Genomic DNA, 26,184 nt, shown 5'->3' with positions numbered 1-26,184 from the left:
TTTATGTCTACATCCATCCATTTCTTCCCATCCCCCTAGTTCTCCCTAGTTTGCATCACTAACATCTCTGCCATAACAGCCCTCATCTGGTTTCACCTCTAATCTACTTGCCCCCTCCAATCCATTTTCCACACTGAAGCCAGAGGGATCTTTCCAAAGTAAAGTCTGATCATGTTACTGTCCTCTTTAAAACCTCTTTGTGGCTTCCCATTACCCTGAGGATAAAGTTCAAACTCCATACCCTGTCTTTACAACAGTGCGTCTCTTGCCAATCTCTTGGGGCTTTTGGCAGTCCCTCAGAGTGGGAAGGATGCTCTAGTACTGTCTCTGTCCTATCCTACACTTTCACCTTCCTCTCCTCTTCTTTAGGCTCTGCACATGCGTTTTGCACATCCTGCAATGCCTTTCACCGAACTGGTTGATTCTTGTATTTCTCAACTCAGTGCCACCTCATCCAGGAAGCTTTCCCTGACTCCCTTTCTCATGCTTCCACAGCATCCTGTGCACCCCTGCATTCAAGCCCTTGACCTACTAGATCCTAGTGGTCTTCCCCATTAGGTCAAGGGTAACTTGGGGTCAGGGTCTGGGTTGTCTCTTTGTTTTGTACCCTCAGAGCCTATGACAGCGATTCTCTCATAGTGGTGAATAGTGAACTTTTTTTTGGTGGGGGGAATAAATACATTCAATTAGTTCAGTAATTCCATGTAAATTCTGGCTAAATTATCACCTCCTGGGAGTCAGGGTTGTTTCTGGCATTTTGTTGGTATCCTTCATAGCACCTCAACCAACGTTACTCTATGAACACACACGGGAGGTGCTCAATCAAAATTGTATTTCGATAGAGAGGTGATTAAAATAAGGAGTTTCTTTATTACAGGATGTTTAAGAGACAGATATATTAATGTTTCCTAGTTACTTTAACTCTTGGTTGAGTCACTTAAAAAAATAAAAGCCCCAAAAACCAAACCTTACCTACTAGCATTTCCCACAGATGCGATACTCTTACTCTCAGTGAGTCGAGTGAAAAGCCATTTTGTTTATTTCTCCCATGTTGCTCTTGTAGCTTATCTTCTTGTAGCTTCTCAATGAATTCTAAGTCTTAGAATCTAAACCATGTTTATGTACCTATTGTATAGAACAGCCTTTTTTCTGATGTTGCTTCCATCTTAATTCACTCTGTTTAAAGTCAAAAGTGGACTGAAATATCAAAATATTACAGAGATTGGTAGAGTTGGCTGTTTGAGTTGTTATCAGTTTTGAAAGAATAAGTGGCATGCTGCTTTTAGGAATAAATGTGGGCATGTAAGATTTGCAAGCTTTTAAAATGGCAACTTCCCTTTTAAGTTTTGATTATACTTTTAATTTGTATCAATAGTACAAATTATACATCCAAGCATGATTTGTATTTTTGTAGCAATAAAGCTCAAGTACAGTATAACTCATAAAGCAGTAAAATAATGGCCAGAATCAATGAGAATCTGAGTAAATACTAGTTACCTATGACTTTTCTAGGTGCTCTGTGAATGCAAAAGAAGTAGATGGCTGAGGCTCCGTTCAAGTAGCTGAGTTAGGGAGATAGCTTCTATATGTTAGAAACAAAAGCGAGAAATTACGAAGCAAGAGATAACGTACCAGCTAAGTAAAAGTCTTAAAAGAAAGAGGATTGAGAAGTGGTCATTGGAGTAGCCCAGATATATAAAGAACACCTACAAATAAATAAGAAAAATAAAATAGATAAAACAAATAAAGGATATCTGAATAGATATTTTACAGAAAAGCGAACACGTGGCTAATACGCTTGAGATATTTAACTTCATTAAGTAACCTGAGAAATAAATATCCAAAGCCACAATGAGACACCATTTTATACCTATTCAGTTGTCAAAAAGTAGGCATTCTGACAAATGCCAAGTGTTAGAAAGTGACATTGTCAAAGGGAGTATCAGTTGTTACAACTTTGAAATGTATTTATTATCTTTCAACGTTGATCATTAGAATAACTTAAAACCCAATAATTCCATTTCCAAATATATCCACAAGAGGCATTTGAGCACATATGTACCAGAAGACATGCAAGAGTGTTCATAGCTACACTTTTTACAATAGCTCCAAAATGAAAGCAACCAAAATGGTTATTGATAGGAGAATGGATAAGTTGTGGTTCATTCACACAATGGAAAAGTATATAGCAATGAAAATGAAATGCTTTCTTAAGTTAAAAAAAATACCTAAACAATATCATATCTAAGCATTATGTGTATATATTATAGATATTATAGATATTTTATATCTATAATATATATAAGCAAGGGAATGATAAACACAAAATGTAGTCTAGTGGTGAAACTCTGGAAAAATAGGCTAAAGGATCAGTTGAGAAGGAGCACAGAGAAAGACTACGTCAGCTGTTCTCAAACGTTAGCATGCATTGGAACCCCCTGGAAGGCTTGTTAAAACACAGATTGCTGCTCCTGACCCCTGAGTTTCTGATTTAGTAGGTCTGGGGTTGGTCTCAGAAGTTTCATTTCTAATAAGTTTCCAGGTGGTAGTGATGCTGCTGGTCTGCAAATCACAGTAAGAGTTATTAGTAATATTCTAAATTAGGGGTTGGCAAACTATCAAATCCGGCCCATTGCCCATTTTTGTATGGCCCATGAGCTAAGAATGGTTTTTACATTTTTCAACAGTTGAAAAAGATCAAAAGAAGAATAATATTTTGTGACATATTATATGCTAGAGTTGAAGATGCAACAGAAAACATGTAGCCCACAAAGCCAAAAATATTTACTCTCTGGCCCTTTACAGGAAAAGTTTGCCAACTCCTGTTCTAAAGTATAAGTGCAGATTTATGGGTATTTATACTATTTTAAAATAATGAGTTAATCATTAAAATAAAACTGGGTCATGTGTGAACCAATAATGATGGTTTATCAAGAAACAAGAATTTTGTTTATTCCAATTCTGTGCATCTGAAGTGTACAAAAAAATAATTTTTTAAAAATACTTATCAGGTTATCAGGTTAGTCTGAAATGACTTCTTAGAATTGGGGAGACTGGACCACAAGTATTGGTGGCATTCATAGATTGAGCAGAGGATTTCCTGGGAAACCAAACAGCTTGAGCAGAGAAAGGCTCAGTGGTTGCAGAGAACAACAGTGTTTGTCTTGAGCAGAGCAGAGGAGTTTTTTGTGAGAAAAGTGGGTGGGTTTGTGGGTGGGATGGGTGTGGGTGAAGGAAAAGGAAGGCTAGAAGAATGGGAAACTTAGGCTAAGGCAACTAAATACGCCCAAAGTTAATAGAGCATTAACTGGTGGAGGCCACGTAGTAACCTGGGTAGGCTTTACTACACACTGTCAACTTCAACCATGTGTAAAGTCAACTTAAATTATTGAACATAGCACAGTGTAGAACATTCATTAGGCAAATGTAGCATGGATTATAAGAACAATATTTCTTTCATTAGCAAAAGACCATAGAAACGTTTATTGTTCTTCTAGCTATAAAGGTAATAAATGATCACACGACAGAAAATCGTGGAAAAATAAGGAAAAGCACAAAAAAAGAGAAGAAAAATCTCCTGAAATGCTACTATGCAGAGATAACCAAGGCTAACATTTGGCGTATATTGTCCCAATGTCTGTTTTAGTCCCACTCTCTGTGTTTGTCTATTTTCTTCTTTGTTTTTAACAAAGATGGCACCATAGAGTTGACATTGTTCTTTGAATGGCTTTTTAATTTTTTTAGCTTAACAGCATGTAGCAACATGATCCAGATAACTAAATGTTGTTTTTTATTGCCATTTTTAAGACATAGAATACCTACATATCAATTCGACAAAATATTTAATTCTCAGTGGTTGAACATTTGGACTGATTCTACCATTTTGACGGTGGAGGGGGGGCTACTTTTAAAATGCTAAAGAAAACCCTTATAATGAAATGTTTACAAATATCCATGCTATTTGCCTGGGTACAAATTCCAAAAGTCAAAGAGTAGGAAATTAATTTTTTTATTGTGGTAACATTGGTTTATAACATTATATAAATTTCCAGTGTGCATCATTATATTTCAATTTCTGTGGAGACTCCCTCATGTTCACCACCCAAGACTAATTACCGTCCATCACCATAGGCGTGTGCCTTGTCACCCCATTTGCCCTCCTCCCTCTCCTATTCCCTTTTGGGAGCCACTAATCTAATCTCTATATGTGTCTGTTTCTTTGATGTTTTTGTTTTTATCTTCTACTTATAAGTGAAATCATGCAGTTCTTGACTTTCTCTATCTGACTTATTTTGCTTAGCATAATACCCTCAAGGTCCATCCATGTTGTTACAAATGGCACAATTTTGTCTTTTTTTATGGCTGAGTAGTATCACATTGTATATATATATATATATATATATATATATATATATATATATACACACACACACACACACACACACACACACCAGATCTTCTTTATCTATTGGTCCTTTGAGGAGCACTTAGATTGTTTCCAAGTCTTGGCTATTGTGAATAATACTGTGATGAACATAGGGGTGCATAAATCTCTTTGAATTGTTGATTTCATGTGCTTTGGATAAATACCCAGTAGTGGGATAGCTGGATCATATGGTATTTCTGTTGTTAATTTTTTGAGAAATCTCCATACTGTTTTCCATAATGGTTGCACCAGTTTGCATTCCCACCAGCAGTGTATAAGGGTTCCCTTTTCTCCACATCCTCTCCAAAGCTTGTTTTTTCTTGTCTTGCTAATTTAGCCATTTTGATGGGTGTGAGATGATACTTCATTGTAGTTCCTATTTGCATTTCCTTAATAATTAGTGATATGGAACATCTTTTCATGTGCCTGCTGGCCATCTGTATATTTTCTTTGGAAAAAATGTCTGTTCAGATCCTCTGCCCATTTTTTTTTTAAAGATCAGCACCTGAGCTAACATCTGTTGCCAATCTTCCCCTTTTTTTTTCCTTCTTCTCCCCGAAGCCCCCCAGTACACACTTGTATATTCTAGTTGCAGGTCCTTCTGGTTGTGCTATTTGGGATGCCCGCTCAGCATGGCTGAATGAGTGATGCCATGTCCATGCCCAGGATCTGAACTAGTGAAACGCTGGGCCACAGAAGCAGAGGGTGCAAACCTAACCACTCGGCCATGGGGCCGGCCCCTCTGCCCATTTTTTGATCAGGTTGTTTGGTTCTTTGTTGTTGAGCTCTATGAATTCTTTATATATTTTAGAAATTAACCCCTTGTTGGATATATGATTTGCAAATATTTTCTCCCAGTTAGTGGGAGAAGTCTTTTCATTAGTTCATGATTTCCTTTGCTGTACAAAAGCTTTTTAGTCTGACATAGTCCTATTTGTTTATTTTTTCTTTTGTTTCTCTTGCCTGAGTAGACACAGTATTCGAAAAGATACTGCTAAGACTGACATCAAAGTGTACTGCCTATATTTTCTTCTAGGAGTTTTATGGGGTTTCAGACCTTTAATCCATTTTGAGTTAATTTTTGGTATGGTGTAAGATAATGGCCTACTTTCACTCTTGCACGTGGCTGTCCTGTTTTCCCAGCATCATTTATTGAAGAGAGTTTCCTTTCTCTATTGTATATTCTTGGCTCCCTTGTTGAAAATTACCATAGATGTGTGGGTTTATTTTTGGGCTCTCTATTCTGTTCTATTGATCTGTGTGTCTGTTTCTGTGCTGTCTTGATTACTATAGGTTTGTAGTATATTTTGAACTAATGGAGTATGATACCTCCAGCTTTGTTCTTTTTTCTTAGGATTTCTTTGGCTATTTGGGCTCTTTCATTGTTCCATATAAATTTTAGGATCGTTTGTCCTATTTCTGTGAAAACTGTCATTGGAACTTTGATAGAGATTACATTGAATCTGTAGATGGCTTTAGGAAGTGTGGAGATTTTAACTACATTAATTCTTCCAATCCATGAGCACAGAATATCTTTCCATTTCTTTGTGTCTTTGATTTCTTTCAGCAATGTTTTATAGTTTTCAGTGTACACTTCTTTGGTTAAATTTACTCCTGGGTATTTTACTCTTTTTGTTGCAATTGTAAATGGAATTGTATTCTTAATTTCTCTTTCTGACATTTCATTGTTAGTGTATAGAAACACAACTGACTTTTGTATGTTGATTTTGTATCCTGCAACTTTACTGTATTCACTTATTATTTCTAATAGTGTTTTAGTGGATTCTTTAGGATTTTGTATATATAAAAACATGTCATCCACAAATAATGACAATTTTACTTCTTCCTTTCCAATTTGGATCCCTTTTATTTCTTTTTCTTGCCTGATTGCTCTGGCTAGGATTTCTAGTGCTATTGTAAATGTGTGGTGAAAGTGGGCATCCTTGTCTGGTTCCTGTTCTTAAAGGGACAGTTTTCAGGTTTTCACCAGTGAGCATGATATTAGCTGTGAATTTGTCATATACGGCCTTTATTATGTTGAGTTACTTTCCTTCCATACCCATTTTATTCAGAGTTTTTATCATAAATGGATGCTGTATCTTGTTGAATGTTTTCTCCACAACTGTTGAGATGATCATGTGATTTTTATTCTTCATTTTATTGATGTGGTGTATCATGTTGATTGATTTGCAGATGTTGAACCATCCCTGCATCCCTGGAATAAATCTTACTTGATCATGGTGTATGATATTTTTAATGTATTGTTGTGTTCTATTTGCTAGTATCTTGTTGAGGATTTTTGCATCTATATTCATCAGTGATATTGGCCTGTAATTTTTTGTGTGTTTGTTGTTCTAGTCTGGTTTGAAAATCAGGATAATGTTGGCTTTGTAGATTGAGTTAGGAAGCTTCCCCTCCTCTTGAAGTCTTCGAAAGAGTTTGAGAAGGATAGGTATTAAGTCTTTGAATGATAGAATTCACTTAGGAAGCCATCTGGTCTTGGACTTTTGTTTAGGGGAAGGTTTTTGATTACTGTTTCAATCTCTTTCCTGGTGATTGATCTACTCAAATTTTCTTCTCTTCTCTATCTCAAATTTCTTTTTTCCTGTGAGGAAGATTGACCCTGAGCTGACATCTTTTGCCAATCTTCCTCTTTTTGCTTGAGGAACATTGTCGCTGAGCTAACATCTATGCCAATCTTCCTCTATTTTGTATGTGGGATGCTGCCACAGCATGGCTTGATAAGTGGTGCTGGGTCCATGCCCAGTATCCAAACCTGTGAACTCTGGGCTGCCAAAGCAGAGTGCTGAACTTAACCACCATGCCACCAGGCCAGCCCCTCAAATTTCTTTTTGATTCAGTTTTTGAAGGTTGTATGATTCTAAGAATTTATCCGTTTCTTCTTGATTATCCAATTTGTTGGCAAATAGCTTTTCATAGTATTCTCTTATAATCCTTTATATTTCTGAGGTATCCATTATAATTTCTCCTCTTGCATTTCTGATTTTGTTTATTTGAGCCTTCCCTCTTTTTTCTTGGTGAGTCTAGTTAAAGGTTTGTCAATTTTGTTTATCTTTTCAAAGAACCAACTCTTAGTTTCATTGATTTTTTTCTATTGTTTTTTCAGTCTCTATTTCATTTCTTTCTGCTCTGATTTTTATTATTTCCTTCCTTCTACTGATTTGGGGCTTGTTTGTTCTTTTTTCCAGTTTCTTTAGGTGCACTGTTAGATTGTTTATTTGAAATTTTTCTTTCTTTTGAGGTAAGCCTGTATTGCTATGAACTTCTCTCAGTATTGCTTGTACTATATCCCATAAATTTTGGCATGATGTATTTTCATTTTCATTTGTCACCAAGTACTTTTTGATTTCTCCTTTGATTTCTTCATTGACCCAATTGTTGTTCAGTAGCATTTTGTTTAATCTCTACATATTTGTAATTTTTCCAGTTTTCTTCTTGTAGTTGATTTCTAGTTTCATACTGTTGTGGTTAGAAAAGATGTTTGGTATTAATTTAATCTTCTTAAATTATTGAGACTTGTTTTATGGCCCAATATGTGATCTATCCTGGAGAATGTTCCATGTACTTTTGAAAGGAATATGTATTTTGTAGTTTTTGGATGGAATGTTCTGTATATATCCACTAAGTCCATCTAGTCTAATGCGCCATTTAAGGCCAATGTTTCCTTATTGATCTTCCTTATGGATGATCTATCCATTGATGTAAGTGGAGTGTTAAAGTTCCCTACTATTATTGTGTTACTTGCTATTTCTCCTTTTATGTCTGTTAATAATTGCTTTGTATATTTAGAAGCTCCTGTGCTGGGTGCACAGATATTTACAAGTGTTATGTCCTCTTGTTGGATTGTTCCCTTTATCGTTATGCAATGCCCTTCTTTGTCTCTTGATGCAGTTTTTGTTTTAAGGTCTATTTTGTCTGATACAAATATTGCTACCCCCAGCTTTCTTTTCATTGCCACTTGCATGGAGTATCTTTTTGCATCCCTTCACTTTCAGTTTCTGAGTGTTTTTAGGTTTGAAGTGTGTCTTTTATGTGCCACATATATATGGGTCTTGCTTTCTTATCCATTCAGCCACCCAATGTCTTTTGATTGGAGCATTTAATTCATTGACATTTAAAGTAGCTATTGATAAATATGTACTTATTGCCATTTTGTTACTTTTTTCTGGATGTTTTAGTAGTTCTTCTCTGATCTTTTCTTCTCTTGCTCTCTTCCTTTGTGATTCGATGTTTTTCTTTAGTATTATGTTTGGATTCTTTTCTCTTAATTTTTTGTGCATTTATAACAAGTTTCTGGTTTGTGATTTCCATGAGGTTTATATATAATAACCTACATACATAGCAATCTCTATTAAGTTGATGATCTCTTAAGTTTGACTTCTTACTAAAAGCCCTACACTTTTACTCCACTCCTCCCACATTTTATGCTTTTGATATCACATTTAACCTCTTTGTGTGTGTGTGTGTGTGTCCTTTAACTTCTCATCTTGGAGGTAGATATTTTTAGTACTTTTGTCTTTTGGCTTCATATTGGCTTGTAAGTGGTTGATCTGCTACCTTTACTGTATATTTGCTTTTCTAGCGATTTTTTTCTTTGCTAATTTTCATATTTCTATGTGTGGTCTTTTCTTTTCCACTTAAGTCCCTTTAACATTTCTTGTAAGGCTTATTTATTGATAATAAACTCCTTTAATTTGTACTTGTCTGGGAAACTCTTTATCTCTCCTTCCATTTTGAATGATAACCTTGCCAGGTAGAGTGTACTTGGCTTTAGGGTTTTTTTCCTTTCAGCATTTTGAATATATCATGCCATATTGGGCCACTCCTTTCTAGCCTGTAAGGTTTCTGCTGAGAAGTCAGCTGATAGCCTTATGGGGTTTCCTTTGTATGTCACATGTTGCATTTCTCTGATAGCTTTTAGGATTCTCTCTTTATCTTTAATTCTTGACATTTTAATTATAATGTGTCTTGATGTAGGCCTCTTTGGATTCATCTTGTTTGATGCTCTCTGTGCTTCTTATACCTGGATGTCTGTTCTTTTACTTAGGTTAGGAAAGTTTTCAGCTATTATTTCTTCAGACAGGTTCTCTGCCCTTTTGTCTCTCTCTTCTCCTTCTGAGACACCTGTAATATGGATGTTAGTGTGCTTGATGTTGTCCCAGAGTTACCTTAGACTGTCCGTGTTCTTTTTAATTATTTTTTCTTTTTTCTGTTCACTTTGGGTGATTTCCTCTACTCTTTTGTCAAGCTCACTGATCCATTCTTCTGCGTCATCTACTCTGCTGTTGATTCCCTCTGGTTAATTTTTCATTTCCATTATTATATTCTTCAGTTCTGATTGGTTGTTTTTTTATATTTTCCAATTCTTTGTTGAATTTCTCACTGTGTTCATCTTTTCTTCTCCCAAGATCAGTGAGCATCCTTATGACTGTTAGTTTGTACTCTTTATCAGGTAGATTGTTTATCTCTTTTTCGTTTAGTTCTTTTTCTGAGAATGTGTCCTGTTCCCTTACTTGGAACATATTCCTTTGTCTCTTCATTTTTCCTCCTTCTCTGTGCTTTTATCTGTGTATGAGGTAGATCAGCTATGTCTCCCAATCTAGGAGATGTGGCCTTATGTAAGGGATGCCTTATGGGGCCTAGCAATGTGCTTCCTTCTCATCACCAGTTCCAAATGTTCCAAGAGTGTCCCTTGTGTGGGCTACGTGTGCCCTTCTGTTGTGGCAGGGTTGTTCTTGCTGCAGGCACATGGGTTAGGCTAGACTGGGCCCCCTGGCCAGCTGGTTGTAAGACTCAGCCACACGTGGCTGCTACAGTCACTTTAGTCATTTTATTGGGCAGGGGGAGCCCCAGCATGGCTGGCTACAAGGTCTAATAGCACATACCTGCTTCTGTTTTCCTGTTAAGTGAGTAGGCCCCCAGGGTGGCTGGTTGCTAGGCTTAGGAGCTCACAATTACTGTAGGCCTCTGGCCTGCAAGGCTGTTGTCAGCTGTCTCAGGATTGTAGCTTTGTGGGTCCTGCCCCAAGCTTGACAGCACACAATTGTTTCTGGTATTGGAAGGTGAGGCAGATCCCCTATAAGGCTATTTCAGATGGCCAGTGGCACAAGTCTGTTGCAGCTGATCCACCCCACTGCTCACAGGTCCACACACCCCACCAACACACTCCTGTCTGATGTGCATGCCCTGTCCCACCAAGGCAGACCTTCCAGCCCTGCTGTAAATGTCCCACACCCTCCACCTACACAGGCCAACAAATTCCCTGCAGGCTTGCTGATGGGTGGGGCCAGTCCGTAGGGCAGGCTGCCTACCCTGGCTGAGCTGGATTAAATTGGTGGGCAGGGAAAAACTCTGGGCTAACAGGCCAGAGGAAGAAATCCAATGGTGTCTGCCAGCATCTGTGTCAGCACTCATGTACTAGGTCAGAATAATGGCTGTTGCCAGTGTCTCCTCCCTGGGGAGGTGAGCCCAGCCACCTTCTACCTCTCTGAGATGTACTCAGAGCTTATCAGATTAGTCTCTTCTACCAAAGGACTATGTGCCTTTCTTTCTGGTGATTTTGTGTTGATTTCCAGAACGGGCGAATCTGTGTTGGGGCCCTTTGCTTAAGAGCAGACTTTTCTTTCTCTTTTGTTCAGTAGCTTTTCTGGGAGCATTCCCCATTGGTTTTAATAGCCAGCAAAGCCAGGTATTAAGGCACTCATCTTGGTCGTGCTGAATTCAAAGGCATAGCTCTCCCTCTCAGATCCTCTGCTTCTGCAGGAAAAGTTTAGCATCTTAAGATTGTTCCTGGCTATGAAGCGCCATGGCTTGAATGTGGTTTTTCCCTCAGCAGACGATGTTTCTGCCTCTTCTACCTCTGTCAGTGTTGTTCCCTGTTGTCGGGGCTCTTTTTATCCAGTTTCCAGTTCTCTCTCAGAGATAATTGTTCCACAGGTAGTTGTAGATTTGTTGTGTTCATGGGAGGAGGTGAGTTCAGAGTCCTATGCCACCATCTTCCCAGCATTCCCTGAAGTTGAACATTTTAAATGCGTTTTGACTGTTTGAATTATTTAGTGAATTTCTCACATTTTTGTTTTTTCTTTTTGATTTGCCAGAGTTCTTTAAATACTGAAAAAGTATTGTCTAGTTGCGATAGATGCTGCAAATATTTTTCCCAGTTTGTGCTTTGCCTTTCAAAGTTGTTTGTGATGTCTTTTGATGAACTAAAATATTTAATTTTAAATAGACTTTATTTTTTAGAGCAGTTTTAGCTTTACAGAAAAATTGGCAGAAAGTGTAGCATTCCCATATACCTTCTCTCCCTACCCCCACTCCTCCCCTCCCTCCAGTTTCTGCTATTGTTAACATCTTGCATTAGTATGGTACATTTGTTACAATTAATGAACCAATATTGATACATTATTACTAACTGAAGTCCAAAGTTTACATTAGGGTTCACTGTTTGTATGGTACAGTTTTATGAGTTTTGACAAATGTATAATACATGTATCCAACATTTCCGTATCACACAGAATAGTTTCACTCCCATAAAAGTCCCCTGTGCTCCACCTATTCATTCTCCTGCTTTCTCCCAAGTCCCTGAAAACCACTTATCTTTTTATTATCTCTGTAGTTTTGCCTTTTCCATAATGATATATAGTTGGAATCATACTGTGTGTAGCTTTTCTAGACTGGCTTCTTTCACTTAGTAATATACATTTAAGGTTTCTCCATGGCCTTTCATAGCTTGATAGCTCATTTCTTCTTATCACTGAGTAATACTCTATTGTATGGATATACCATGACTTGTTTATCCATTCACCAATTGAAGGACATCTTGATTGCTTCCCATTTGTGGCAATTATAAATAAAGATGCTATAAACATTTGTCTGCAGGCTTTTGTGTGGACATAAGTTTTCAATTCATTTGAGTAAATACCTAAGAGCTCAGCTGCTAGACTATATGGTCAACCTGTGTTTAACTTTATAAGAAACTGCCACAGTCTCTTCCAAAGTGGCTATACGATTTTGCATTCCCACCAGCAGTGAATGAGAGTTCCTGTTGTTCCACATCGTTTCCAGCATTTGGTGTTGTGTTTTGAATTTTGGATGTGGAGTGGTATCTTATTGTTTTAATTTGCAATTTCCTAATGACATATGATATTGAGCATCTTTTCATATCATATGCTTATTTGCCATTTGTATGCCTTCTTTAGTGAATTACCTATTTAGATCTTTTGCCAATTTTGTAGAGTTGTTTATTTTCTTATTGTTGAGTTTTAAGAGTTCTTCGTATATTTTGTATATACGTCTTTTATCAAAAGTATTTGATTTTTATATAGTCAAAATAATTTATTTTCTGGCTTCTGTCTTTGATACCAGTCTTTAAAGCCTTCTCTCCCTTCAGGCTATTAACAGTCACTTGCATTTTCTTTCAGTAATTTTATGATTTCATTTTGAGAAATTTATATCTGGAAATCTCAAATTTTTCAGAAGAGATGATTTCATTTTTCCCTCCATTTAAATCCACTTAGATATAATTGCCTTGCCTACTTTTGACAAACGTGCAATGGAAAATTGGGGACTACTGATGTTCGATGAGTCATTATTGTTGCTGCAACCAGAGGATCAGCTAACAGAAAAGAAGACTGTCATCTCCTCCATTGTCTCCCATGAGATCGGACATCAGGCATGTGGTAAAATGTTTTCTCTTATTTACATGGAGATATTCTCCAGCTGCTCTACCAAAAATAGCAAAAACAAAAAATGCTGCGGTATACCAAATTTTTAAAAATTATTCAAAAAGTGGGACAGTGAGTAAAAACAAGGAAGGATGTATGTAATCAAATCCTCGGTGGATTTGAGCTATTGGGTTTGGATCATAGTGATGAGAACTTGCAGTCCATTCGAGGGTCAGGTATTTACATCCAAAGATTAACTTTTCTCCACAAAGTCCTCTTAAGAAAACGTAAGCCAAGCAGAGCTTTGATGATTTGTTTTCATTCCATCTTAAGATAAGGGATATTGTGGGGTTGACATATGGCCGAGTGGTTAAGTTCACATGCTCCTGCTTCGGCAGCCCAGGGTTTCACCAGTTCCCATCCTGGGTGTGAACCTAGCACCTTGCATCAGGCCATGCTGGGGCAGCATCCCACATAGCAGAACTAGAAGGACCTACCACTAGAAGATACAGCTATGTACTGGGGGACTTTGGGTAGAAGAAGAAGAAGAAGAAAAAGATTGGCAACAGTTGTTAGCCCAGGACCAATCTCCAAAAGAAAAAAAAGATAAGGGATATTGTAAAATGTCACTGAAAGATATCCACACTTCGTCAAGATTGTGATAAACTTGGATTTTTTTTTGTTCTTTTTGGAGAGAGGTTAAAAGGATGTAGGCAATATTAGTGTCAGTGAGATGAGCAGTAATTAATCCTTGAGCTGCATCCCAAAAGGCGCTATAAAGAAGAATTCAGTTCATTAGATCTGTATGCTTTCATGTTGTGACTTCAGAAGTTAAGTTTTTTGATTTGATGGAGATTCTCACATCTGTATTTTGACCTCCACTCCATTAATACAAGTTTGTCAAGAAAGAAATCTCCAAACTGTGAAGTGATCTTCTTCTTGTGTGGGTCCGTAAGAAGTTTTGGGAAAGAGTGATTTACTGGGATTGAATAACACCCTATTACACAGTCAACACACACTTTCACAAGTTTTGAGCAGTCACCCAAAGTGTCATTTTTTGTTAGAGCCTAAGTAACATGTCATTTGGAATATAAGCGCTGTTAGTACAGCACAGTTGTTATAAGAATTTGGTTAAATACCAGGATGTGGATTTGTTAGTTTTGGAAATTATTGTGTTTTTCTTTCCTGATTCAATTCATCATCCGTTTGACACTTTCTCTCTGTTAAGCTCAAATAGAAAATAATTATAGCTGGACCACTTAGCAGAACATATGATTATTTGAGTGATTTGTGCATAATGCACATCAAATCATGTTCTTAAAACATCATAACTTCGTCCAGCGAAATCCTGACGTAGTCTGTTTAGTGTATAAGATGCTGTAATTAGTAGGTGTTAAACGAACATTCAAGACTTCTGCTTTTTTAATTTAACATAACTTTTGGGCAAAGTGGACAGTTTAAGAAATGCTGCTTTAGCTTACCTTATTTTTGAACATCGCAGTTTTAAAACAAAAATTACTCTCAATCATTGGCTGGGAAGTAATTACTTCAGAGAAATGCATCACTGATATCTCTTCATGTTAAAACAGCAACATGCTTTTTGGCATCTTCTTTTCAAGTTTTATTATTGATGGCAAATAAAGTTTAATGATGTCTTTCACCTCACATTTATTTAACATGCAATTACAGTAAATATTACTTAAATTTAAGGGAGCTCTTTTTTTTCCAATCTCCAAAAGTGGTTTGGAAACATGGTTACCATGGCTTGGTGGAACAACCTCTGGCTCAATGAGGGTTTTGCATCTTATTTTGAGTTTGAAATAATTAACCACTTCAATCCTAAATTCCCAAGAGTAAGTATTCTGTTAAATTTATTTATAATTTTTTCTCCTAATTATAAAAGTAATGCATATTCATTGTTGAAAATATATAATACAGAAAAAAATGCATGGAATATTAAATTATCTGTAATCCCAGAGATGATCAGTGTTATCTTTTGAAGTGTTTTCTTTTTCCATGGTTTTACTTATTGTAAATATTCATAAAAGTGGGACTTACGCAGAAATATGTAACATCTTTTCTACTTCATATTATATCAAAAGCATTTCCATAAATCATTAAATGATTTTTGAAAACAAGATTTTTAAGATTTTTTAAGAACCTAATGTTTTATTATATCACCTTATAAGGTATGTGTATATTATCTTTCCCTATTGTTAGATTTTAGATTATTTTAACTTATTCCTATCTAAACTAAATTTTAAAGCAGTTAAAATCAGTAGTCTATCACTTTAATGATAAGTAGTATGCTATATTATATAAGTATTGTATATTATATTTTATAAAATAGAGCTGATATTATATGCATATTATAGCTGATATTATGTTCTCCCCTCTGAAGTTCCTATCTCCCATCACCTCTCTTGCTCCGGACTGCTCTGCCTGGTGCTGTTTGCTGGCTCCTGCCTCGTCTCCCCTCCCAAGTGTTTCTAGGGCTCGATTCTTGGCCGCCTCCTCTTCTCCCTACACCCACCCGTTCAAAGAGAGTATTGATATTTGAAATGCTGATTTCCACTAGCCAGATATTCCTTACAGGCCAAATTTATTCACTTTGAAGGCGATTCTAAGATTATGTTCCTTCTATTATATCAGTAGTAAAATTTCCCTTCTTTTATGAAAGGATGGTGATAGGAGAGAGATGATATTTGTCTTGGCCCCACAGAAACTTTAAAAAAAAATGTTTTTCCATCTGTTTATGAAATCAGTTTCTGGGAAGCACTCATGTAGCAGCCTTTTAATGCCCCAGTTTCATGCCGCCCTCCCTACCCTTTGCAGACATCCTATCAAACGCCCATCACCCTGCCGTCCAGCCGCTCTGCAGTGCCTCTGCTCTTCCTCCCCTGGATTGGACATTGTTATATAGATCATGGGAATGAAGTATTGACAGGTTAAGTGACTTTCCCAAGGTCATTTGCTTGATGGAGTCAGAACTGTGATTATAACCACGTTGTCTGGGTCTAGTCTGATGATGAGGATCACGATGACGATAACAAAAGTAATACTGTATTGGTAACAACAATTTACCATTCACTGAATATTTAGGTCTTAAGTGCCAGGTGGTATGAGTTCTATACATACATCATCGTACTCAATCCTCGAAACAATCATATGAGCATAGTTGTTATTTTTTCCATTTTATAGTTGAGAAACTGAGGCATAGAAGCATTAAGTTTTTTAAGGTCTCTCAGTTATTAAACATCAGAGATGAGATTCAATTCCAGGTTTTTCTGTCTGCAAAGCCCATGCCTTTAACCACTGTGCTCTACAGAGAAAACACCTGGCAATGTAATTATTCTCAAGGAGCTAATCGGGAGTGTGTGTGTGTTCATTATATGACTCTTTTCATATATATAAACTTTATATACATACAGTAAATCTTAGTTGTCTTCAAAAGTCCTTTCCATATACTCTGTACTTACAGAATTGTTTATACCTCTTTTTTATGAAATAGAATCTACACATGGTTGGTGTCTTCTATAACTGATTTTGAATGCATTTGGTTGTATCCCAAATTAACTTTGTGCTTAGAGTCCATTAGGAAAAATTTCCATTCGCATAAAACAATTAGAGTCCCCTCTATGTTCTTAATTGAATAGAATATATTGTTAACGTTAATCAATTACCTCTCAGTGCAACTAAAATGGCTAAGATATTATCACATCTGGGAAAACTTGGTGAAAACGTATTATTGGTATTTTTGAAACTAAAACGGTAAGATTAGCCCTTTTTTGTACCATTTAGTTATTTCTTTTTATCATTGGTTTCTTACTCACTCTTTTCTGTGTCTACATTTCTCAATCACTTGCAGAGCTAAGTGAATATAACCCTTGCCAGAAGAGTATCGGATCCTGGCACCTGAGAAAAAGTGCCCCAAGCTTTCTGTTTTAAAAGCTTGAGACCTGTTTCATTGATCTTTGAGAGATCAAGAACTTTGGCTTCCTTTGAACTAGGGAATCAAAGAACCATATGCAGAAACACAATTCTATTTTTTCTATTTCTTGGTCTAATTTTCAGCTGAAAGTCATTAAAACATGAAATGAATGGGTCATGGTCAAGAATTCAGAATATTAAGGACCAATTGGTTTTTTGTTCTCTGAAGCTCCAGCTCTGACATTGCCACTCACTGACTCTTCTCTATCTCTCTTCTTCTGCCTGGTCCAGGGAAGCAGCAGAGTTGGGGGAAGGGAAGGGCACATATGGACCTTGCAGCCAGTCAGATCTTGTTCTGTTTTTATGATCATTTTAAGTGGAGGCAAGCAGTTGCACACCTCTGAGCTTTAGTTCCTCATCTGTAAAATAAGTTTCGTGCAGTCATTCAACAGATTATGGAGTATCCACTAGATATCATTGTGACAACTACCATTTACTAAGCACTCGCTGTGTGCTTATAGAGTATTATAGACATTATCTGATTCAACCCTCAGAAGAAGAAGGAGGAGGAGCAAGAGGAGGAGTAAGGAGTGAGAGCGCTGGGAGGGAAAGTGGGGTGGGAGAGAAAGAGGTAATCACAGTCGTGGTTAGCCCTTATGGAGCATGTCCTATTTGCCAGGCACTGTGCTAAGAATTTTATGTAAATTAATTTAGTCCTGATAATAATCCAGTGAAGACAGTGTTCCTTCCCCCATTTTCAGATGGTGAAACTGAGTTTCAGAGAGATAAAGTTCGTTGCCTTTTATGAGTCACACAACCCCTAAGAGGCTTCAGGTAGGATTCAGACTCAGGCGACTTGAGTCCAAAGCCTGTGCTTTTAACCACAGTGACATTCCACACAAATTTATTATAATAAATACAGTTGTATTTCTTAGGATAATAATCGATTTAACAGAAATCAGTCTTGTTCTCTGGGAGATCTCACAGCTTGCAGGAAGAAAGGGATGGTGAGTGCACAGTCTCTCTTTATCCAATCACTAAATGCAGTGACTAGATAAGTTATTTTAGAAAAGCTAACATCACTTTAAGTTGTGTTTCTCTCTGGCAGAACAGCAACAGCCTGGGACAAGCATCACCTTATGTGAGGCCCAGAGTAGAAAGACCTCACGGATGTTGAGGAAGAAGTGTTTGCCTCGTTCATCACAATTACCTTGTGTGATTCGATGATACCGAGAAGGTTATGTAAAATCTTATTCCAGGCAGGTAGAAGAGAGACAGACAATCCATTCTAGGGGCAAAAACCCCACAAAATATGGAAAAGGCTATGTGTACAAAAATGTTCATTAAAACATTGTTTATAATAGCAAATAACTGGAAGCAACTTAAATGCCTAACTAATAGGGAAATGATAAAGTCAATTATGGTCCACCAACCTGATGGGGTATTATGCAGCTATGCATTTATTTATGTTAATGTTTTACTTTTGCAAAAGTTACATCTGCTGTACTTTGAAAAGAAGAAGATCATCTTTGATTTGGCCATCTTGTGTAATCACTATTAAGTTTTTGTTTATTTCCTTCCAATTTATATGTGTTTCATTTATAATGCAACAGCCATTATTAAGAATAGTTAAGAAGATGAGATAGCAAAATTTTTAAGTGAATGCTATAATTAGTAAATGAGCAGGTGTAGAGGAGGAAGAACTCTTCCTCTACCCTCTAGATTCTTCTGGCTGACCTAAGAATTAAATTGACATGAGACGGAATAACAGGAGAAAATCAAACAAATTTAATAACATGTATACATGGAAGAAACTCAGGAAAACTGAGTAGTTCACCAAAATGGCTGAAATCGCCACCTTAAATACCATCTGTAGCTAAAGACAAGGGAGGGTGTTGGGGGGTAGTGGTTTGAGACTTCAAAGAAGAGGAAGGCCATTCACGTGGAGATGGAAAAGCAAGTGTTTGGTAAACAAATGTTTGCTGGGCCATGGCCTTGCTAAGTGCCTTTCTGGCTACCACACCTAGAGTCATCTGTGATGATAGCTCCTTCCTGAGACAGGCCTTCTATTTTAAATTCTTTGAAACGGTTAGGTGGAAGGTCAAAGATTTTTTGTTCTTTTTTTTTTGAGTCTTTTGTTCTTAAAAATAATCAAGCCAAAGAGACACATTTTGGGGTGGCAAATTCTATCCCCTCCACAGGATAAAAAGTTTTTACAACTGTGAGAAATAAATAAATACATAGGAAAAAAGATTGGAAAGAACTGTACTAACATTCTAATGGTCATTATTGTAGGGGGTATTTTCTCTATTTTCTTCATGGTGCTTATATGACACATGGGTCAAAAGTGAGACACTACCAAGAACTCTTGAGTATTAAACTAGTAAAGGCCATACTTAAGAAGATCAGACTTATGCAAATGTCTCCTCTAAATCCTTGCTACTCAAATTGTGATTCTTGAACTAGCAACATCAGCATCATGTGGCAGTTTATTAGGAATACAAGCCCTAACCCAGACCAAATGAATTAGAATATGAGTTTGACAAAATCACCAGGCAATCCTTATTCACATTAAAGTTTAACATGCATTGCTCTAGATGACAGACTTTCTCATTTTTGGAAGAGCAGAGTTTGATAGTAGCCTAATCAATGGCAATAATAAATCTAAACATAATGTGCTCATAGGAGAATGTTGATTGGAACATTGGCAAATGGAAACTGGGGAGAATTTGAAAGTTTACCTGACACTGTTGAGGGTTGAGAGAGTCACTTGGGGACCCCAGAGAGAATCACTAGGGAGTTGAGGCTTCATGTGGATTATCAGGGGCTCGCGCAACTCTGCAGGGTATGAATGAGCTGTCCCTGAAGCTTCTCCCCTGCCCTTTCTTTGACTCCCATCCCACACACCTCTTGGCTATCCTTTGGTTTTCCTTCCAGCATTTCTTCAGAAAGAAACGGCCCTTGTTGTGTGTCTGAGAGAGACGGTCTTTTGGAGAGTCCTGTACTTCTCATCAAAATATAATCAATTGCCTTCTCTTAATGCATGAACTATAAACTGTAGTATCCAGTCTGTGGATTTATTTCCAGTTACAAATTATTTTATCAGCATCCTTGTGAATTTGTAAATCTGGCATGCTTTTGCTTCATACATGCCCATATAAGAGACATTGATCAATTTTAAAGGGTTACTAATGAAATTCTAGAAGATTAAAACTGTCTTGAGATGCTATTTCTTGGAGGGCCCTGTCTGGGTGGTCAGGGACCTCCTTAGGGGAAATGTAAATAGCTCTCTTGGAAACCACATTAACTTTTGTAATTGATTTTTTAAAAATTGAGTTAAAAAGGATACCAAATGGGAAGGAAAGTATCCTAGACTTTTGTTATTCAAGGAATCTTGACTTATGTGGCATATTGCAGCTCACAGAGCCCTTCTCAATTACTGTTTTTCCCCTCTTCAGTGTCAGTTATTGAAAGTTATTTTAGGAACATTGAATTTTGTGTTTCTGTGACACCTCAGCAGTTAATGGTGGCTCAATCTTTTCCTTTTAGAATGAGGTCTTTTTTACTAACATTTTATATGGTGTCCTCAAAGAAGATCACGCCCTGGTATTTAGAGCTGTATCCATGAAGGCGGAAAATTTCACAGAAACGGGTGAAATAAATGAGATTTTTGACTTATTTACTTACAACAAGGTAAAATCACTTAGATCTTTCCTTTTATTCTGCACTCTTGAAGAAAGTTGCATAAAATGGATTGTAAGGGTCATAGACTCATATGCTACTGTACAACTTTTGATACAGATAACTTTAATTTTTTTCAGTAGATGGATTTCAGAAAATGTGATTAAATTGATTTTTATCTAATAAATATTAGTCAAGCCCATATTGGGTGCTCAGTACTATCCACCATTATAAATAGCCTTAGACAGCTTGCTACTTTGAAGGCAAACACGTCTGTTTGGTGGAAATTTTTCTTGCCGTGTAATTCAATTTAAAAAAATTTGTGTACTCTGAACTCTCTATATGTAGGACATTGGCTCACCTTTTATCTACTGATTAGTGACAGTCTACTATTTTATTAGCATACTTTGGGATAACACCAACATTCGACTAAAGTGCATAATACAATCAGGAGCACAGCCCAAAATATTGCATAGCAAAATGGACTATGTCAGTATTTACATATCGAATTTTGTTCAAATAATGGACAGCTTTTTATGTCTTAGGGAGCGTCTATGGCCCGCATGCTTTCTAGTTTCCTGAGTGAGAGTCTGTTTATCAGCGCACTTAAGGTGAGTTTACAAAATCGTTACTGGAGGACAGTAAACATAAATTGCTTTGGCATGTTATTTATTTTAACCTTAACTTTTCTATTTTTCAGTCCTATTTGAAGATATTTTCTTTCTCAAATGCTGAGCAAGATGATCTATGGAGGCATTTTCAAATGGTAATTGTCCAACTTCCTGACGCATTTTCCTGAGTTGTTTTGTGTGATATAGTACAACAAAATCAGGAGGCCAGGCATGTATGGCGATGCCACAGGAAAGCAATTTTGCCTTGTTTGTGAAACTCCCTTAGGTCAGAGGTTGTTTCTTTAGTCTTCACCACAGTATTCCCAGTGCCCAGAACAGAGCCTGCACGTGTTAGATCCATAAATATGTGTTCAGTGAATGAATGAATGAGCTAAGGAACCATTCATATGGAGAGTTGAACAGAGTTCTGAATTTGGCCTAGAATATCACCCACTGGAAGTTGCTATATAAATGAGGAATAGAATAGCTATGTGGGTTTTTTTAGGAGATTGCTACCTTGAAAGATTTTGATGATAAATAACTGCTTTTGTGATGATTTTTTTAAACAGGCCATAGATGACCAGGGTAAAATTCTTTTGCCAGCAACAGTGAAAAGCATAATGGACAGTTGGACGCACCAGAGTGGTTTTCCAGTTATCACCTTAAATGTATCTACTGGCGTCATGAAACAGGAGCCATTTTATCTTGGAAAGGTTAAAAATCAGACTCTTCTAACCCACAAGTAGGTAGATTTGCTCCTCTGTGTTCACCTTCCTTGAGACTGAGCTCTGATCAAATGGAAACCAGCCTGTGGACGAGGAGCATAACCCCTGCTGGCTACACACCTTTCTGCAGAGTGACTCCGGGATGATGACTTAGTGCTGCAGGCTGGCTGTTACTGGGGTGCCGGGATGAGGTAGAGCCCCTGATGTCCTGAGCAAGGCCAGAGACCTGCATTTGTGAAGTCAAGGCAATGCCCCTCCCCTGGGATTTAGGGTAGCACTAGCAACCAAAGCTTTGGGTGTTATGTATTCCTTTTTGTCCTTCAGACAGAGGTAATGAATTACTCAGGATTCTGGGTGAGAAGCAATCGGATTGAGCCATGGATGGCCTCATGTCAGTTTAGAGAAAAGGTGATCCTGTTGCAAGGTTGTCTTCTCTTCCTTAGAAACAGAACTGAATGGTAACTGCATCCTTGGGGAATAGTTCTGTGCGTGTCTGCACATGAACATATGTGTGTATTTGTAGCCATACTTATATTAGAATTAGAGCCTTGAGATTCTGTTAGACCTGGGTTTAAATACTAACTTCACCAAAATTCAAACCTTAGGAAAGCCTTATTTAAACCTCTGAGTTTCAGTTGCCTTATCTATGAAGTAAATGTAATAACATGTGTCCCAGGGGATTGTTGTAAAAATGAAAGGAAATAATGAGTATAAAGTGGTTTAGCATGCATCTCTTTCTCCTCTTCTCTTCTCTTTCTTAACTTGTTAAATAATTTTCAGCTGTTTTCAATCCTCACATCTCATTGTAGTATCAGCACAAATGAGGAATTAATTTTCAAATACCACCACCAAAATCTTCTGGTCCTCCTACTCTTTCTTTAAAACCCCCGGGGAGAGGAACAGGAGACCTGGATGTTTCTTGTCACTATGACATTCTGTGACTTTTGAGAAGTGTGCCTTAGCTATCAGATAAACACAGAGCAAAAACTAGACCCGTGAGCAAGATTGGAGCAGACATTTGAGCAAGACTGGAGCTATTGCTGAGACTCCAAATAGTGTGTCTCTTCAGATGACGAAGCCCTCCCTGTGGTCAGCTACTTCATCTGGGTCACATCCACCAACGTGGGAAAATGTGAATAATCTGGATGATTTGCGCTGAACACTTTTCAGATGGGGAGAAAACTTGAGGTGGAAAAGCGTTATGAAATGTTTGAGGCTTTTTCTTCTTAAATTCCTCTTCCCCTCTCTTGCCACAGATGGGTTTGGATCTGTCTGCCGCATTGGAATGACCCTGGACTAAGCTTAGCTGGCTAAAATTTAATATGAATATGAATATGAATATGAATTAATATGAATAGGTCTTTAAAGCTTCAGATACAAGATAGTCTTAAGAGCTGCTTTAAGTTATAAGAGGAAGTAAATCTGTAAGACATAAGAAGAGAGAGTAAACAAGTAGCCAAAGCAAAGCTGGCTTGTAAAAATGACAGTGAATAATCCTAAGAGCAAGTCCTGCACTTCCAGAGGGAGAGACCAAAGGATTTGAGTCCGGTTGTTTTATCACCTCATTGAATATTGGCTCAGAGTTTATATTCTTATGTGTGAAAATTAACTGAATTTTTAATTTTTTTTCGATAAGTGACACATGGATTGTACCTATTCTTTGGATAAAAAATGGAACTACACAGTCTTTAGTCTGGCTAGATAATAGCAGCAGTAAGTAACAAATTTCAAAAATATCTTCGCATATCTATATGAATATAGTTTTATATATATATATATATATATATATATATATATAGGAAGAGAGTAAAATCTTGAAATGTCTACCTTTTGAAAAGCTATCTTGTTTAAAACTAAAATATTATATCATTCTTGTTCAACATTGAGCTTTAAAGTTATAAATCAAAAGCCATTATGTGTGAAAAAAATAATTATATGGTAAGATTGGTATATATTTTAGAATTCATTTACTTTTTGTTTTCTTGGGTTTATTATTTAGAATTAAGAGGATATAGTATAAACATGTATTGAATATTTTAAAAATACACCATTTCAAACTTTTCACATGTTCCTTTGTAGAAGTATTTCCTGAAATGCAAGTTTCGGATTCTGAGCATGACTGGGTGATTTTGAATTTGAATATGACTGGATATTATAGAGTTAACTATGATAAATTAGGCTGGAAGAAATTAAATCAACAGCTTGAAAAAGATCCTAAGGTAGGGTTAATTTTTTATACCTTTTATTAAATACCATTGATAATGTGCTGTCCAGCCTTTCAGAGGTTGAACTTTCATAAACCTGGTGGTTTATAGTGGATGAGGAGAGACGCCACCCCCATTGCTGCCTCTCACCCCAAGATGTACTGGATTTTTAAATTTTTCTTAGAAAGGGGAGATTTTCGTTGAATGTATTATGTTTTTGAACATTAATCTTGCCTTCCCACAACAATTTTACCTTTCTAAGTAAAAATCAGAATACAAATTAACCATTAGTTTTGTGATCTTCGGCAAGTTACTTAAATATTTTACTTCTATTTCTTCATTTTAAAAATGGGAATAATATCATATTTTTCTTATGTATGTAATAAGACAATGTAGGTAAGCATATACTTAAAATTTCTAAGCTCATAATGGATGTGCAGTGTATGCTAGAATAGAGTTTTTAGAAATTCTCACTCTCCCTCATAGCAGAGAATTTAATTAATAAAATATCAATAATAATCCAATATCACTTTAAATTGTAAAACAACTATAAATCATTATGCAATATATAAATATTAAAATGTTGGCTAGCTCTAGTCAGTCAGATTTTAATTGGTTGAATTAAACCAAATCTCCGTTGGTGGAAATGGATGCTACCTTAGAAGTCTATCAAGTTGGCTCTGCTGTGAAGCCTGGCCCAGTTCAATGAGACTCCATGCATAAAAGCAGAGTGTTGAACTAAAAGATATCCTAGGTGTCTCTCTCTTCGAAAGTTCTCGGAGACACGCATCAGCCTTTCTAGCAGAAGAGGCAGTACGGCATTTTGGTCCAGAGCTTGGGTTCTGGGTCAAGTAGACTTGTGTTCAGATTTTTGTTCGTTTACCAGATATGTGACCTTGGGCCTCTTATTGACCAGTCATGCCTCAGTTTCCTTATCCATGTAATAATGGGTATAATAGACCTTATAATCTTATAGGTTACAAACAACCCTAAGAGCTGTTGTGAGGATTAAATAAGGTTATGTGGGTATCATGTTTAACAGAGGCCTGACAAAATTCAGGTGTTCAGAACATGTTTTGTAATTTTAAAAAATTATTATTGGGCTTTTGAATAAAGCTACAAAACCCACTTATAATAATATTTTCTTCTTAAATCTTTTCAGAGTAGCTGAATACTTATTAATTGCTAAGGGTACTCTTGGCCTTGGAAGCACTAGGTCATGCCACTACAATAGTTGTAGATTTACTTATTGAAAAACTGAGGTCAGTTATTCCTACAACATAATTGGTGAGCAAATAAAACACTTCTATTATTAATATTAATCTAGAAAATGTAAGTGCTGTTACGGCCAGGAAAGAAATGAGACTACTACCAAGGAAAGACTGGAGCTTGGCCTGGTCAGATGCTTGAAGGGATGTTGTGAAGATAAATCTTCTGGGACCACAGAAGTGGACGTGCTGGGAGGTGTTGGAGGAATGCTGTAGGGGAGTTTGGGCACCCTCAGGGCACAAGACGAGACAAAGTCCTGGGGTCTGGCAACGCCAAGGAGCTCAAACAGAAGCCTAAGGAGTTAGGTTGGCAATTGACCCCTGCCTTTCCGTGTTTCAAAGGGCTCTGTCAGTGGTTTTGTGTCAAATTAGTAAAATCTCGAGAAGACAGATGCCATTTAAAAGAGTATCTGATTACTGCCAAAAATAGTGGTAAATAATATTTATTTAAGGCTTCACATGCTTCAAATTCCCCTGACAATAATTTTGACATTGTAATACAGTTTAATATATATTTCTGTTTTGGAGAAGCCTTTTAAACTTGGCTTCTTGCTTTATTTTTTAACACACTGTTTTTCAGGGAGTATTTTGGCAAGACTCTTCACCATATTTAAACCTTATGATTGGTGTCCTGAGGGATCATTTATCAAAAAAC

The 26,184-nt window shown here is 36.9% G+C and overlaps 1 protein-coding gene across 3 annotated transcripts in view; it reads left to right on the top strand.

The window, feature by feature from the left end:
• Positions 1 to 26,184, top strand: part of LVRN (laeverin) — a 78,031-nt gene that overhangs the window by 30,791 nt on the left and 21,056 nt on the right. For all 3 annotated transcript variants that reach the window (XM_008507190.2, XM_070569516.1, XM_070569517.1), the window contains exons 5-12: positions 12,964 to 13,118; positions 14,850 to 14,963; positions 20,590 to 20,733; positions 21,267 to 21,332; positions 21,422 to 21,487; positions 21,902 to 22,074; positions 23,694 to 23,770; positions 24,137 to 24,276. In XM_008507190.2, coding sequence (XP_008505412.2) covers positions 12,964 to 13,118; positions 14,850 to 14,963; positions 20,590 to 20,733; positions 21,267 to 21,332; positions 21,422 to 21,487; positions 21,902 to 22,074; positions 23,694 to 23,770; positions 24,137 to 24,276 — 935 coding nt within the window. The remainder of the gene's footprint in view (positions 1 to 12,963; positions 13,119 to 14,849; positions 14,964 to 20,589; positions 20,734 to 21,266; positions 21,333 to 21,421; positions 21,488 to 21,901; positions 22,075 to 23,693; positions 23,771 to 24,136; positions 24,277 to 26,184) is intronic.

The sequence above is a fragment of the Equus przewalskii genome, chromosome 13 (assembly GCF_037783145.1).
Source record: "Equus przewalskii isolate Varuska chromosome 13, EquPr2, whole genome shotgun sequence".
Taxonomy (NCBI): Eukaryota; Metazoa; Chordata; class Mammalia; order Perissodactyla; family Equidae; genus Equus; species Equus przewalskii.
Note: the sequence above shows the minus strand (reverse complement) of the source record. Positions and strands in the feature narration are given on the sequence as shown.